The sequence below is a fragment of the Scyliorhinus canicula genome, chromosome 13 (assembly GCF_902713615.1).
Source record: "Scyliorhinus canicula chromosome 13, sScyCan1.1, whole genome shotgun sequence".
NCBI lineage: Eukaryota > Metazoa > Chordata > Chondrichthyes > Carcharhiniformes > Scyliorhinidae > Scyliorhinus > Scyliorhinus canicula.
In genome coordinates, this window is record NC_052158.1 from 125766781 (window position 1) to 125780979 (window position 14199).

Here is a 14199-nt window from a genome sequence, read left to right on the forward strand (position 1 = left end):
ACACCCACTGAACTCCATTCCCTGACCACATTCAATTGCTCTTCCTGGTCATTGTCTCGGCCTGAACTGGACTATTCACAACCTCTGCATCATGTTAGTCCCTGAGCTAAGCTTCCATTCCTATAACCTTCCCATCATACAAGGTCTCGGACTTTCACCACGAACATCAATTTTTGTTCCTCGCTCAGCCTATCTGCTGTTAAAGCCCTCATTCACGCTTTTATTACCTCTAGACTCAACTATTCCTGACCTCCCAACTTGTACCCATTATAAACTTAAGCTCATTTTAAATGCTGCTGCCTGTACCCTATTTTGTTTCAAGTCCAGTTCATCTAGCACCTCAGTTTCAGGGACCTTCATTAGTTTCAAGTGCACCAGCATTAGGATTTCAAAATTCTCACCAATGTAGAATCACTTGATGGGCTTGCTCCATGCCTTTCGAATACTCATTAGCCCTACAACTCTCGAATCCACATTCCTCCAATTTGGGCCTCCTTGTGCATTCCACCACCCCACCCCTATCTTCAGTCAGTTCAACTCATGACATACAATATAACATTAAATAGCTGAGTGCATTGGGCACAGCAAGAGTACAGGTTCCAGCATCATCTCAGCTGTAGTACTGAAGACCCTTGTTCCAGATCTGGTTCATCTTCTTAGTATTGTTCCAAAAATATATTATAGCTAGCATATGTCTAACAATGTAGAGAATTACCCAGTCCACACAAAGCAGCACAAATTCAACCAAGTTTTCTCCCAATCAGCAAAATGACAGGAAGGTAACAGTGGATTAAGTAATCTAACCTCCGTTCATTTTGCCACATCTAGAACAATATATTTAGTTTTGGTCCCCTCATACAGAACTAGCACTAAATGCTTGGAGATACTACAGAGTTGTCAACCTCTGGAACAAATTGTCAGCATATGCAGTGTAACTAGATTTCTTTGAAACATTCAAGGAGCTAACTGCTCAATTGCTGTGTGACAAATCTCTACATACAGGTGGCTTCACCATCACGTGTTGCATCACCCAGGCACTATCTTCTCCTGGAGCAAGTTTAATTCTGCCACTCCTGCCACCCCCCCCCCCCCCCCAAAATTGGGTACTCTAAATTTATGGGGGGAAACCAATCTACAATAGTGATTTGTTATTTATGTACTCCTGTTAGACAGGGATGGAAGTACAATTTACAAGATCTGCACTGGTGAAAAATGTAACTTACAACCATAGAAGGAGGAGGCGGCCATTTGGCGCATCAAGTCTGCACCGATTCTGAAAAATCACCATGCCTTGGCCCACATCCTCACCCTATCCCCACAACCCCAAACCCTACACAACCTGCACATCCTTGGACACCAAGGGCCACGGACAATGCACCTAACCTGCAGATCTTTGGAGTGTGGGAGGAAACCGGAGCACCAGGAGGAAACTTACGCAGACGCGGGGAGAAAGTACAAACTCCACAGTCACCCAAGGCCAGAATTGAACCTGGGTCCCTGGCACTGTGAGGGAGCAGTGCTAATCACTGTGCCACTTAGTTCAAATTTCAATAAAAGATCATCCACTGCAAGCCCATTCCGATTTCCACATTCACATCGTGTTTTCAAATCCCCCAACAACCTTCAGATGATCCTATTTGAGCTCTCACCAGACCATCTAACCTAGCCCGTATTCCTTCTTGTCGCATGGTTCCAATTTCACCACTGACCTTTCACTTTACAAATCCTTGTTTTCTCAACTTTCACCCCACAGTCACTGATTTGTTACTTTGTCTCCCTTTGTGCCAACTGTCTCTCCCTCTATAAGCACTTAAAAGGCTGTTCTGCACAAGGCATGCAGTATTTGTTGGGTTTTGGTATCTGAATGGCAAGAACACATAGTGAATGTTTTCTCATACCTGGAGTATACATTGGTACCATTTCCACAACTTTTGGTATATACTGTGCTTCACTGCACACCTGAGTTTTCATATAATTATGCACCTGGATTGGAATCCATTTTCACAGAGCATACAAGTAGATTTTTGGTCTATTTTTAATGCAAAACAGTACAAGTTTTATAAGCAAAATTACACTCATGCCGCTCATGTAATATGGCATATGGCAGAGAATTTTAAATTTAAAGGAATGGCTGAGACGTAAGATAACAAGCTTGTCCATTTTCAAAACAGACATGCTCTGATCAATCTTCCCAAGTCATTACATCTACTGTTTTACAAGGGAAACAAATTAAAACTTACTGTACTCATTATTAAAAATGTAAAGTTAAAGCGTCTAAACATCTCAGTAGGAGAGCTTCACTAAAATGTTATCTTTGTTATTGAGTTTTAATACAAAATACCCGAAAATAGTGCTCGATTAGTTGGTGCATAGACACCTTCAAGGAAATAAAATGCCTTCCCATGACTGATTTTCAAATGTTGTAACTCAATTTCCCAGACCATATTATGCATAACCTCACATCATCGCCAACATTAAGGAAGTAACGACTACAGTCTTTTACACGGCTGCATTTTAAGTTAGAAGGTTTTCTGCAGCCATCTTTCAGAATTCTTATGGCACTAAAGGGCCACTTGGGCTGCCAGGAATTGAAAATATTTCCAATCACCGACTAAGAAAAAGTGCCTCTGGATCTTTTTTCATGAGACAACACTGTTCAATAGACATAATCCTTCTTACAAAACTGTGAAACTGGTAAACTGGAATTAAAAAAAATTAGATTGAAACTTTAACAAATCTTCAAAAATACTGAATTTTAAGTCAACCGTTTGTGCTGGATTTAGGTGTTCTCTTCACCTTTGAATTGGTTCTTGAAATTAACAAAGTTCAGTCTTTGCAATGAGACAATTTAAACAGTTTGTTCGATATCATCTTCAACTGTTGTTCCCCAGGCAAAAGCAAAACTTTAAAACATAATCGGAATGTCAGCAGTTCTTCGATATGGTTACTGTACAATGATCCTTAAAGTACAGTCAAGCAGATCTGCTTATATATGTGTCATGTCATGTTTGTGACAGCAAATCACTCCAGAGTGCCTGTGAACAATTTCCCAACAATTCTGTCAGATGAAATGTCATTCAGCTCAACTATCCCACAGTCACAAAGCGTGCTCCTTTGCTTGGCGTCTCTGCTGTTCTCCGCTCCTTGAGAATCGCAAATCGTTCATTTAAGGTGATGCCAGTCTAGAGGAAGAAGTACAATTACATTTTGTGATACACATCAAAGCATTCTGTTTGCATAACTAATGGTCTTCCCGAACACAAATGTCGATAGAAGATTATCGTTCTCAAGTTTTTAAATCCTCCCTCTCCTCCAGAGAATGCTTTTGCATGCTGGACTATGTTCCCACTCACTTGCAGCCTTTGCTATTTTACATATTCCCATTTTTCCATGCACAATCCTAGGAAGTGGAATTTCACAGACAACCTTAATCCTGTCCTCACTTGATATCCATCTACACGTTTAACAGCTGGAAAATGACACCTCGGTTATTGTTTCATATTCCAGCAGAGCTGAGGCCATCCATAACAACTCTCAGCGGAAATCAGTCTAGTACAGGCCATAGTTACATTTTAGATTTCAATATTTATATTTGTCTAACACCCTTTCATATCAAACATCTCAAAGCGCTTCATCAAACAAAATATTTATGAAATGTACCAATTTATGTGGGCAAATGACGCAAATGCTTTGCTAGGATTGGAAAAGTATTTCTCACTAAAGATATTATGGGAAATATTAAATGGATCAATTTGCATAGCCTCAGAGGGTGGCATGGTGGTTCGCTCTGCTGCCTCACGGCGCCGAAGACACGGCTCGATCACAGCCCTGGGACACTGTCCATGTAGAGTTTTCACATTCTCTCCGTGTCTGCGTGGGTCTCACCTCCACAACCCAAAGATGTGCAGGGTAGATGGATTGGCCACACTAATTGCCCCTTAATTGGGAAAAACTTTTGCATAGCATCTTTTAGAATATGCAATTAGCTGTGCTAGAGAATAAAATGTAGAAAAGTTAAGATAAATACTATTTATTTGTGAACGGAAAACCTTCATTAAAGGAAGTTGTGTATTCACTTATTGTGAGATGGGTTCAAAATTTAATTTCATGATATGTAATTTGTGGCAGTAAATGCAGGCAAGGTTGCCGAACAATTAATCATGCAACGGATTAAATATTGAAGATTAATGAAACTAACAACTTCATCAGTTTTTGGGTTCAAACTAAACGAGAATCAGATATTTGACACATTCTAACCAAATATCTCTGGAGTGGATATCTTATGGGTTAAAATATTACTTCAGCAAATTATCTTTGCTGGTGGAGGTGTAGCCAGTATGGACTCCTCTGCAAACAGGAATTCATAAAATTGTAACATTACATCCAGCACAAGTCACCACCAAATAAAAATGAATTAAAAACAACCATAAAATAGGAAAAATGAACAGATATGGAAAAAAGAAATATCTGAACTTCAACAATATTTAAGACCAAATTGAATGAAGAACAAATATTACAAAATGAGATGCAGAATGTGAAAGGATAAATTATTTTAATAAAAGTGTCAGATCTGCAGCATTACTGTAGGATGTTCAATTTTGGAAGCTGTAATTCATTTACAGAATTCACATGTACTTAATTATGCAAATTGTATTGCATGATTGTGAAATCCATTTTATATCGATTTGATTGCAGCAGTTTTGATGTATCTGATACCATGAAACACATGAAGACTTGAGTTAAAGCGTGTTCTTTTTTTGTTGATGATTCAGTTTAAACTTTGATCTTCAACCTTCCTAGAATAGTTACACAGTAGTATTTTTGTCTGTTGTGCTGAATGTAAAATAAGTCAGCAAGTTAAAATTGTTTTAAAAGAAATAAGAATGATTAAGCAAGTAGAAAGGCTGATGATTAGCAGAACCATTTGGGTGCTTGCACCCAAGGACTGTTAGTCTTAAATACAATAACAATAATAATTTTTATTGTCACAAGTAGGCTTTTGTTAACACTGCAATGAAGCTACTGTGAAAATCCCTAATCGCCACACTCCGGCGCCTGTTCGGGTACACGGAGGGAGAATTCAGAATGTCCAATTCACCTAACAAGCATGTCTTTCAGGACTTGTGGGAGGAAACCGGAGAACCCGGAGGAACCCATGCAGACACGGGGAGAATGTGCAGACACTGCAGACATTGATCCAAGCCGGGATTCGAATCTAGGACCCTGGCGCTGTGAATCGACAGTGCTAACCACTGTGCTACTTTGCAGCCATAATCTAAATAGGCCTAGTTCAAATCATGCAAGTATGCAGTATTGTAAAGTACTGATCAAAATTGGTCTCCTTACAAAATCTTCACGTAACAATCCTGTTCTGATCAGTCTCGCTATGACAATTGAGATCTCTCTGCTGGCAAAAATGTTTCCCCCACATTCGAGCTGTATACTCCAAAGAATGGCTCATAAATCTTACATCAATTACATAATACATGTACAGATGAATTTGTACAAGCAGAACGGCTCAGAGATCATTATGACAATTAAATTTCCTAAATATAAAAGATGTAGAAACCGCCCCATTTCTACCTTAAACTTTTAAAGAGAGTATGTCCCGCGTTACAGTACAAGGAACAATAAGTTAAACTATTGCGTTTTCCAAACGCAGGGGAAGCCTATAATGTCCGATTATTTTTGAGCTTTTGAGGCCCCAAGCAATTTGCTTGGGCAAATAAGTTAGAAATGCTAGAAACTATGTTAAGACTGATTTTCGTTAGCAGCTTGTGTTCTTTATTTTGTATTTCTATGCAAAAGATAAGCTGTTCTCACAGAATTGAGAGCCTAGTCAGAGTGACTGTTCCGCATATTTGTCATAGTGTCTTACTTGCTCAGCAATTAATGTTTGATCTCATCTCAGTGTTTGTTCAGAGCTATTGAAGGAGCACATGGCACAAAACAAGAATATCTAGTTCAGGTATGGGGGGAGGTAACCCCTATTACTGTCCTAAATCACCTTGTACCATGTTTGATCCAAGGGTGTGTCAGGCAATTACAACAAAAATTAGACCTTTGGCCATCTAAGCAAGTGACTAAAAACTACTATCCCCAAATTCATAATTTGGAATTAAGTTGCTCTCCAGCAAGGGAAAGCAATTAGGCAAGACTACTAACAAATGCATAGGGCAAGTCAAATAACTAGTTTCAATGGAACACCAAGTCATGTAGCATTTCTCATCCCATCTTTCATGCATATATCTAATTTTCACTTGAACTCGATTGTCACATGGCACTTGTCAAATGTGTAGGGAATAGCAACTCTCATGGTGCAACATGCCCTCCATCAAAATGTAGCTGGTACTGGCTCTACAAGAAAAAAGAGCCGACCTATACAATTTTAAAATAATTTGCAAACATTTACCTGTCTTCCAACACTGTTGATATCAAATTCCAGAGGTACTCCTTTTGGTGGCTCCTTCTTTTCATCAATCTCTTTTTTTAATGCAAATGGCATCAATGGCGGACGTCTGATTCGGAACGTTTGAGAACTATGGAAAAAGACTCATGAGTAAATAGAACAAAATAAAAGTTTTCTTCCTTTTATATAACTTGCATTTATACAAGTACAAATGTATAAAAATATCACATGGCATTCCCAAAAGGTGTAATTAGAAGAAATGGATGCTAAACCAAAGTAGACAATAGCAGGGGAGAACGTACGGATGCATGGGCACGTGCATGTGTGTGCCGCGCATTCAGGTGCAGGCCAGACAAAAGGGAGGGAGAAGTACCACATCATTTGAATTTTGCCAGTGTGTTAGAAATTCCAGGTGTGAAGGTACACAATCCAAAGAAAACAGATCTTAACACATTACCGTAAATAGATCAAGCTACAGTACAAGCTACAGATGATTCAATAAAAAGTCATGAATCAAAAAAGGTAATAACAAAAAGAAATACATACTCTGTATTTTTGGCAGATGGGTTCTGAATGGACACAGTCAAAATTCCTCCGCTACTAACAGGAACGCGACTTCTGAAAGATTAAGTACCTAAGTGACTGACAAGCAAATGTTAATCATAAAAGAATGGCATTCTTCTTAAATTGCAAAATATTTTGCATTGTGCCATACAGAATATCTGTCACTTCTGTTTACAAATGCATTCCTGTATTCACAAATTGTAAAATACCACATCCATACTGAAATGTTAAGAATCTTTTTGCAAAAAAAGTGAACCATTCATCGGTCAAAACAGCATGAATTAGGCCAGGCTCAAATAAAATTTAGCAACTTCTTGATATGTAGGTTAGCTGCATTACAATTCAAACTGCACGCGTCGAGGCAAAGACTCAATTAGACGTACCAACTTGTATCGTTGCAAACATTCCCAAATGATTCCCTGTCCACACAATAATTGATTCATATAGCAATTACAGTAGGTTCAGAGTTTGATGACTTACTGGTCAAATGTAGCAGCACTGGAATTGGATAACCAACTGCAAAATAAAAAGATCAGATTCATATTCCTCAACGGTCACATTTTTGAGACACATGATATGCTTTCGTAACTGAAATCAAAGGGAAACCAAGTGTAAATATGGATTCCCATTCATTTTAGGTTCTTTATTACATAGAGCAATTTTTGGCTGAGAACAAGCTCACCTATCAGGCAAATTTAAACCCTTTGTTCTGAAGTACAACAATGTTACACATTTACAACACATTTTTAGAAAGGATGGGGGGAACCTAGCAATTTCCACATCTCCATTTTTTGGAGTACAGCAGTCATCTTGCAATAGAATTGTCACATACATGAAGCCTACAAACCAGAGACCTGATTGGGTTATTGCAGAGGCATTTAAAAGGCCATATTGAGCCAAGCCCCGACAATCTAGCACATGAAACCTTTGCAACATTTGTGCTTACTTGTTGATTGGATTGTGTGAACTTGGGAGATGTTGAGAAACAAAAAGCATTTCTTAGAATTCTCTCACTGGGTGATAGATCCTTAAAAAGTCAGAACAAATCTATTAGTATCAAGAGCCATATGCTTTTAACTTTATACTTATATTGGGTTGGACAACTCAACTCTGAAAACAAATGTATTGTAGTAATTAATAGATATGTCTGAACAAATAAGTACAATGTTGGGATTTAAGAATATTCAGCATCTAAAAAGTAATTTGAGCATATTTTCTGCAGTTTGTTCAGTATTTGAACTTACGGTTCTGTCCTTTTTTTAGTAGCTGCTCCATTCACCCCTTGTTCAGTTTGCATGTGCACCTGGTGTTTAATAACATTTCAGATACAGGTTACTACTTTCAGATATTAACTGCTTAGCCCCATTTCTATTTCTGACAAAATAGTCAATCTTCTGCTAACAGTAGTCAAAAAGAGGAACAGAAATCTAGAAACCCAGATTGTGGGGAACCTTTTTCAACAAGATCAATCGTGTTCAAATCCCATCACACATGGCTTTGAAATTAAACTTAATGAATCTAATGAATGATAAAGATCATGAAAGTTGCCAAATTGTTGTATAAACCAAACTGGTTTACTAATATTCAGAAAAGGATATCTGCAATTTCCTACCTAGCCCGATCTAAAGTGACTAGTCAGTACTACGTGTTTCTACCTCAGCGCATAGGATCCAGGTTTGATCCTGGTCCCGGGCCACTGTCCGTGTGGAGTTTACACATTCTCCCCATTGAGACTCAACAAAAAAAAAAAGCATCTGACATTAACAAGGTGCAAGGACATCACAATTGGCCCAGTATCCCCCAAGTACAGGGAGGAAATTAGACATGGCACACATTTCTTTTTTATTTATAAATTTAGAGCACCCAATTAATTTTTTCCAATTAAGGGGCAATTTAGCGTGGCCAATCCACCTATGCTGCACATCTTTGGGATGTGGGGGCGAAACCCACGCAAACACGGGGAGAATGTGCAAACTCCACACGGACAAAAACCCAGAGCCGGGATCGAACCTGGGATCTTGGCGCCATGAGGCAGCAGGGCTAACCCACTGCGCCACCGTGCTGCCCTCTTGGCACACATTTCTTAGTGCTATTCAAAGTTTATTTCCACTTTTGGGGGAATAAACTGAAATACCAAGGTCAAGTAAACTGTTGACACCAAGTTAAGTTTCCCACCGTCAGAACAGCTAAATGGCCAAAAAACATCAAAGGATATATCCAGTGTGTTTGAAATTGAACTCCAGTACACATCAACACCACCAGAAAAAGCGAAATGGTTTGAGGGTAGACACGGGTGGGAAAAACAGCAACTTCTAGAAATCATTAAGACACACAAAAGATTCTCAAATCAATAAAGAACAGCGTTCAAGATATGGCCCGAGGGATTTCATGTTGGAGATTGCCACTTAAAAAAACTCATTTGTATTAGTATTCAACTTCAAGCTATTTATCACACAGCATTAAATCAACATAAATGTTTACAAGGCTAGTAAACACTCAAGCACTTGCCAATACTTTAGTTCCTTTACTGCCAAGGAAGCTGTCTGTAGAGGGCAGCATGCAAAGAAAGTGTTTTGGGGGAATCTCTTTCATGAGGAAAGTTAGGAAGTGTAGAGCATAGATCATCTAAAGAAAGACGAAAGTTGATGGGCCAAAAACCCTTTCTCATTCTTTTCTTTATACTCTTGAATTTATGTCCAATCTTGCCATCATAAAGACTCGCACCACTTAAAGCGAACCTTTTGCCTCTGTAATCAATGTCTATTTATAGATATCACTTATGAATAAAATAGTTTTTTCTACCTTGAGTCATTGAGCTATTTTTCTGGGGATGTGCGGGTTGGGTGGATTGGCCATGCTGGATTGCCGTTGGTGACCAAAAAAAGGTTGGGAGCGGTTATTGGGTTCCGGGGATAGGGTGGAAGTGAGGGTTTAAGTAGGTTGGTTCAGACTCAATGGGCCGAATGGCCTCCTTCTGCACTGTATGTTCTATGACCGTGTCCATACCTTTAGGCCTCTTTTGAAAAGAAATGTTGCCTGTCGCACTTCTTTATTTTGTTGCATCTTTGCTGGAGCCCTGAAGGAATTGGTTTGGACTGGATTCCTGAAAATCATAAGCACAGAGGATTAAGACTACAAGGACATTTTCTTACAGAATGAAGAATCTAATACAATTTCAGAAGTGCTTGCTTCTGCCTTGATGAAATATATTTACTTAGGTAGTTTTGGACAATTATCAAAATCCTTTCCAGCTGCAGTAACGTAGAAGAATTACTCTATCCTTTGTGTTCCAATATAAAAAGTCAAATTAATTCTCCATTTCCTTTCACCACCCTAAACATAGCACTGTCAACATTTCCTTACCTTCTCTTTAGCTGCATTGAATGCATCAGTGTTGGCATGCATCTCCACTGTCCTTCATTCTGCCTCATTACTGGTGTGTTGCGCTGGAGTGGAACTTTTGATCTCTGTCCAACCTGCTGAAATAATGGAGAAGAAATCAACACCAAATACAGAAAGCCTAGAGGAGAGGATGGAGAGTGGGAAGGGAGCAGAGAGATCAAATCAAATTTATAATAAAACCTTACACCAAAATGCACCTGACACAAGATTGAATGCATCTCTGAAGCTATATTTCCTTCATATTTTAATTGGTTTAATTTCAACTTTTTTGTATCGTTGAGTTCAACACCTTTACTTTATCCTTTATTGAATCCACTGTTTAGCCGTTTGCTATTACAGAACTTGACTGTTGCTGGTTGTTGAATAGTGATTAGAAGTGGGAACCCGAGCTGACTCCACCCCAGTGTCCTTAATTTCAGGGCACTGACCTATATTTAGTATTTTTGCTTTGTGTTGTATATTGATGGCAGTTAGTTGATGATGCAGTGGTCAGAATTAAGAATTATGTGCATTGGCTCCATTTAATTTCTGTAGGAGTTGTTAATTCTTGGGATGTGGGTGCTATTTTTAAGGCTGGTATTTATTGCTCAACCTTGGTGATTCTGAGAACTTAATGACACTCAAGTCAGTGACTTGGTGAGCACGTCGAAGTGAACCAGATTGATGGACGACTGGAGTCACATGTAGGCCACAATGCATAAGGATGCCAGGTTTCCATCCCTAAAGGACATTTGAAAGAAACAACCTGCATTAATATAGAACCTATCACAACCTAAAAATGTTTTACAACCAATCAGTGAACCAGTGACACTTTTAATACAATCTCAACAGTCCCTGGATTACTAGTCCAATGGCACAAACATTACCTTACTTTTCCAGGTAATAACCTGTAGTATTAAAATTGAGGTAAAAAGGAGTAGTAAATAAAAGTGAAAAGTAGTGTCGGGAATAGCTGCAAGTTATCAATGCAAGAAGAAAAGTAAGCATGGCTAAAGTTAAGATGCAGCAGATTCAATATTGCTGAGAAAGGACTTTTTTTTGTCAAAGCTTTTCATCCTGCACTCATCAGGACATTCACAACACTACAATGTAAGGGTATCAACATATTGCTCCTTACAAGAAGAGTGTTGATTGCTGAGCAGCTCTGATTGGTAGAAGTATTGCCATGGAGAATGCACCAATTGATGGTGATTGACAGTTAACTGCCAAACATGGTCTGAAATTTAAACATGGCAGCTTGACTCTGATTGGACAAGGTATTGCCCTGAGGATTTAACCAGCGAATGAGTATCACTTATTTTCTTCAGTTGAACCAGGTGCAACTAGTGTACGAATTGCACCTGTTTCAGCTAAACAAAATAAGTGAAAGTAATTTGCTGCTTCATTCCTCAGGCAGTGCCTTGACCAATCCGTCAAGCTGCCTGGTTTTAGTTTCAAAATGTCTTGGTGAATGCAAGATGAGAAGTGTTGACAAAAAAACCTTATGCATTGTGGCCTACATGTGACTCCAGTCGTCCATCAATCTAGTTCACTTCGACGTGCTCACCAAGTCACTGACTTGAGTGCCATTACGTTCTCAGGATCACCAAGGTTGAGCAATAAATACCAGCCTTAAAAACAGAACACACATCCCAAGAATTAACAACTCCTTCAGAAATTAAATGGAGCCAATGCACATAATTCTTAATTTTGACCACGGCATCATCAACTAACTGCCATCAATATACAACACAAAGCAAAAATACTAAAGATAGGTCAGTGCCCTGAAATTAAGGACACTGGGGTGGGGTCAGCTCGGGTTCCCACTTCTAATCACTGTTCAACAACCTTGGTTAGGGAGTGTAAATTGTGGCAGATGGGGAAGAATCGAGGAGTTTGACTGGGATGTCTCGTGATCATATAGTCTGCTGATACCATCTACGCAAGATACCAGAAAGTACCTGATATTACTGAAGATGTATCCCTACAAAAGCTCTATCACTAAATTGGCCCAGAACTTCCCATCTCCAAGGCACCATAACCTAGAGATACCCGGGAAGATGCATTGGGCATCTCCTCCAGAGGTCCCCATGCAAGCACTGCATGAGGATTGCCCAGAAAGTTTAAAGTTGTGACGGGCAATTACTGTGCTGGAACTATCCGATACTCTGAATTAAATTGGAGGCTACAGATGGTTCTCTGTACTCTCCGAGCAGAATCGTTACCCAAGAAAGGTTAAAAGGAGTAAAACGGCTTCTAACATCCAGGTAACTAAAGCACTGCCCCGGCCACCATCCTGAACCTTGACTATCACAATACCAGCACCCCCCCCCCCCCCAAACCTGGTCCATCCTATTCACCCCAACCATCCTACCACCCACCCCACAACCCAGAACTTAAACTTATCTCCTCCAATAACCCCCCCCCCCCCCGACTAATTCGACCCTGATCCATCCTATACCCCTACACATCCTTGCCCCATGCTACCCATACACTTCAGTCCCCCCACCTGCTACTCACTTACCTTCTCCCTGGCTTCTCAAGGTGCATTTAACCATAAGGACCTGGTTTGCAGTATTAGTGCCCTAAAAAAGGATGCATGGATTCACTTCTCTCGACACTGTTGACCTGCACTGGAAGGATTTAGGAACCAAGTACGCTACACATTTTTCACCAGACCACAGTTTGGAAGGTCGGGCAAGAAATTAACAGCTTCTGACAAAGATAACAACAAAAATAAAAAGCAGTAGAATGGCAATCCAAGTGTGATTGCCACACCTCGGAAGTTCTGATGAAATATTTCCTGTCAACTGTGCAGGATAATCTCAATTGGCAATTTTTTCTGTTACCAAGTGAATGTGACATCAGTCATTCTGTGCAAATGCTATTATTTCTGATTATGGAGGCTGCAAAAAAAAAAAAGACGAAAAAAAAAATCTACTGAAGAAAACAATTATAGGACTGCTATGGTCTTGTTGACAGGTAGTCTTCTGGTTGTATTTGTTTTAACAGGCTGAGAAAGTTTACAGCTTATTTCTGGAGCAAAGTAGAACAGGCATTCCTGTTAAAATTGTTAAAGCGAACTACTCCATCTTCTGAATCAAGTGGAAACACCAAGCTTACTTTTCCCATTGATTTCAATGAACTGTTGTCACAATAATGACCAATCATAAAACCTTCACATTTCATTGCACAAATAATTAGTCTCAAAATGTGAATGCATTATAAATAATAAAAGTAAGTAATGAAACACTACAATTTACCTTCTGACTTAGGGACGACCTGTTTAGTGGGCTGATCCACTTTCGTAGCATTAAAGCTTTTCTTGCTGCCAGGCCAGTTATTACACCCTGAAACCGCGTCCTCCACGGTCCAGAACCTCTCCTCTTTCCCACTGGTACCTGTCTGTTCACAGCTGTTCCTGGAATGGTTTAAGAAAGCATTGCTTTTCTTTACTTTTCATTTTCAATCTGTATGCTCACCTGTATACCACAAGAGAATTCTCGGAAAATATTGGGCTTGAGAAATACACAATTTCGCACCAACAAAATGCCTCATTTCCATGGAATGCACTTTTTACATACACCATTGTGTGATCATTTTTGAATGAGATAAAGTGGAATCCAATTCATGCAGTTCGATGTTACGGTCTCAGTCGAGACCAGTAACAGTTTATTTAAATCTATTTTGGAAATTTGAAAACCCACATATTAACTAAAACAGGGTTCAATGTTTAAAGTAAATAATTTGCGACACAAATATCAAACCTGAATATTAATAACAACATTCTCTCTTAAATAGTTGTGTTGAAGATAGTTAATGAATGGTTACTTATACTCTTAAAT

General features: G+C 39.2%; 1 protein-coding gene across 2 annotated transcripts; it reads right to left on the minus strand.

Annotated features, from left to right (window-relative positions):
- Positions 1-2017: 2017 nt before the first annotated feature.
- On the minus strand, positions 2018-13801 carry LOC119976016 (UAP56-interacting factor-like). 2 transcript variants are annotated; one of them, XM_038816075.1, is made up of 8 exons: positions 13618-13801; positions 10337-10452; positions 9980-10076; positions 8218-8276; positions 7454-7489; positions 6956-7027; positions 6413-6539; positions 2018-3182 (listed from the first exon to the last, which is right to left on the minus strand). In XM_038816075.1, exons 1-8 carry the CDS (start codon positions 13666-13668, stop codon positions 3087-3089), a joined length of 654 nt encoding a protein of 217 aa, XP_038672003.1. In that variant the 5' UTR covers positions 13669-13801; the 3' UTR covers positions 2018-3086. The 2 variants fall into 2 exon arrangements, with proteins under 2 accessions (XP_038672003.1, XP_038672004.1); XM_038816076.1 differs by having other exon boundaries at positions 10337-10449; positions 13618-13799.
- Positions 13802-14199: the final 398 nt, after the last annotated feature.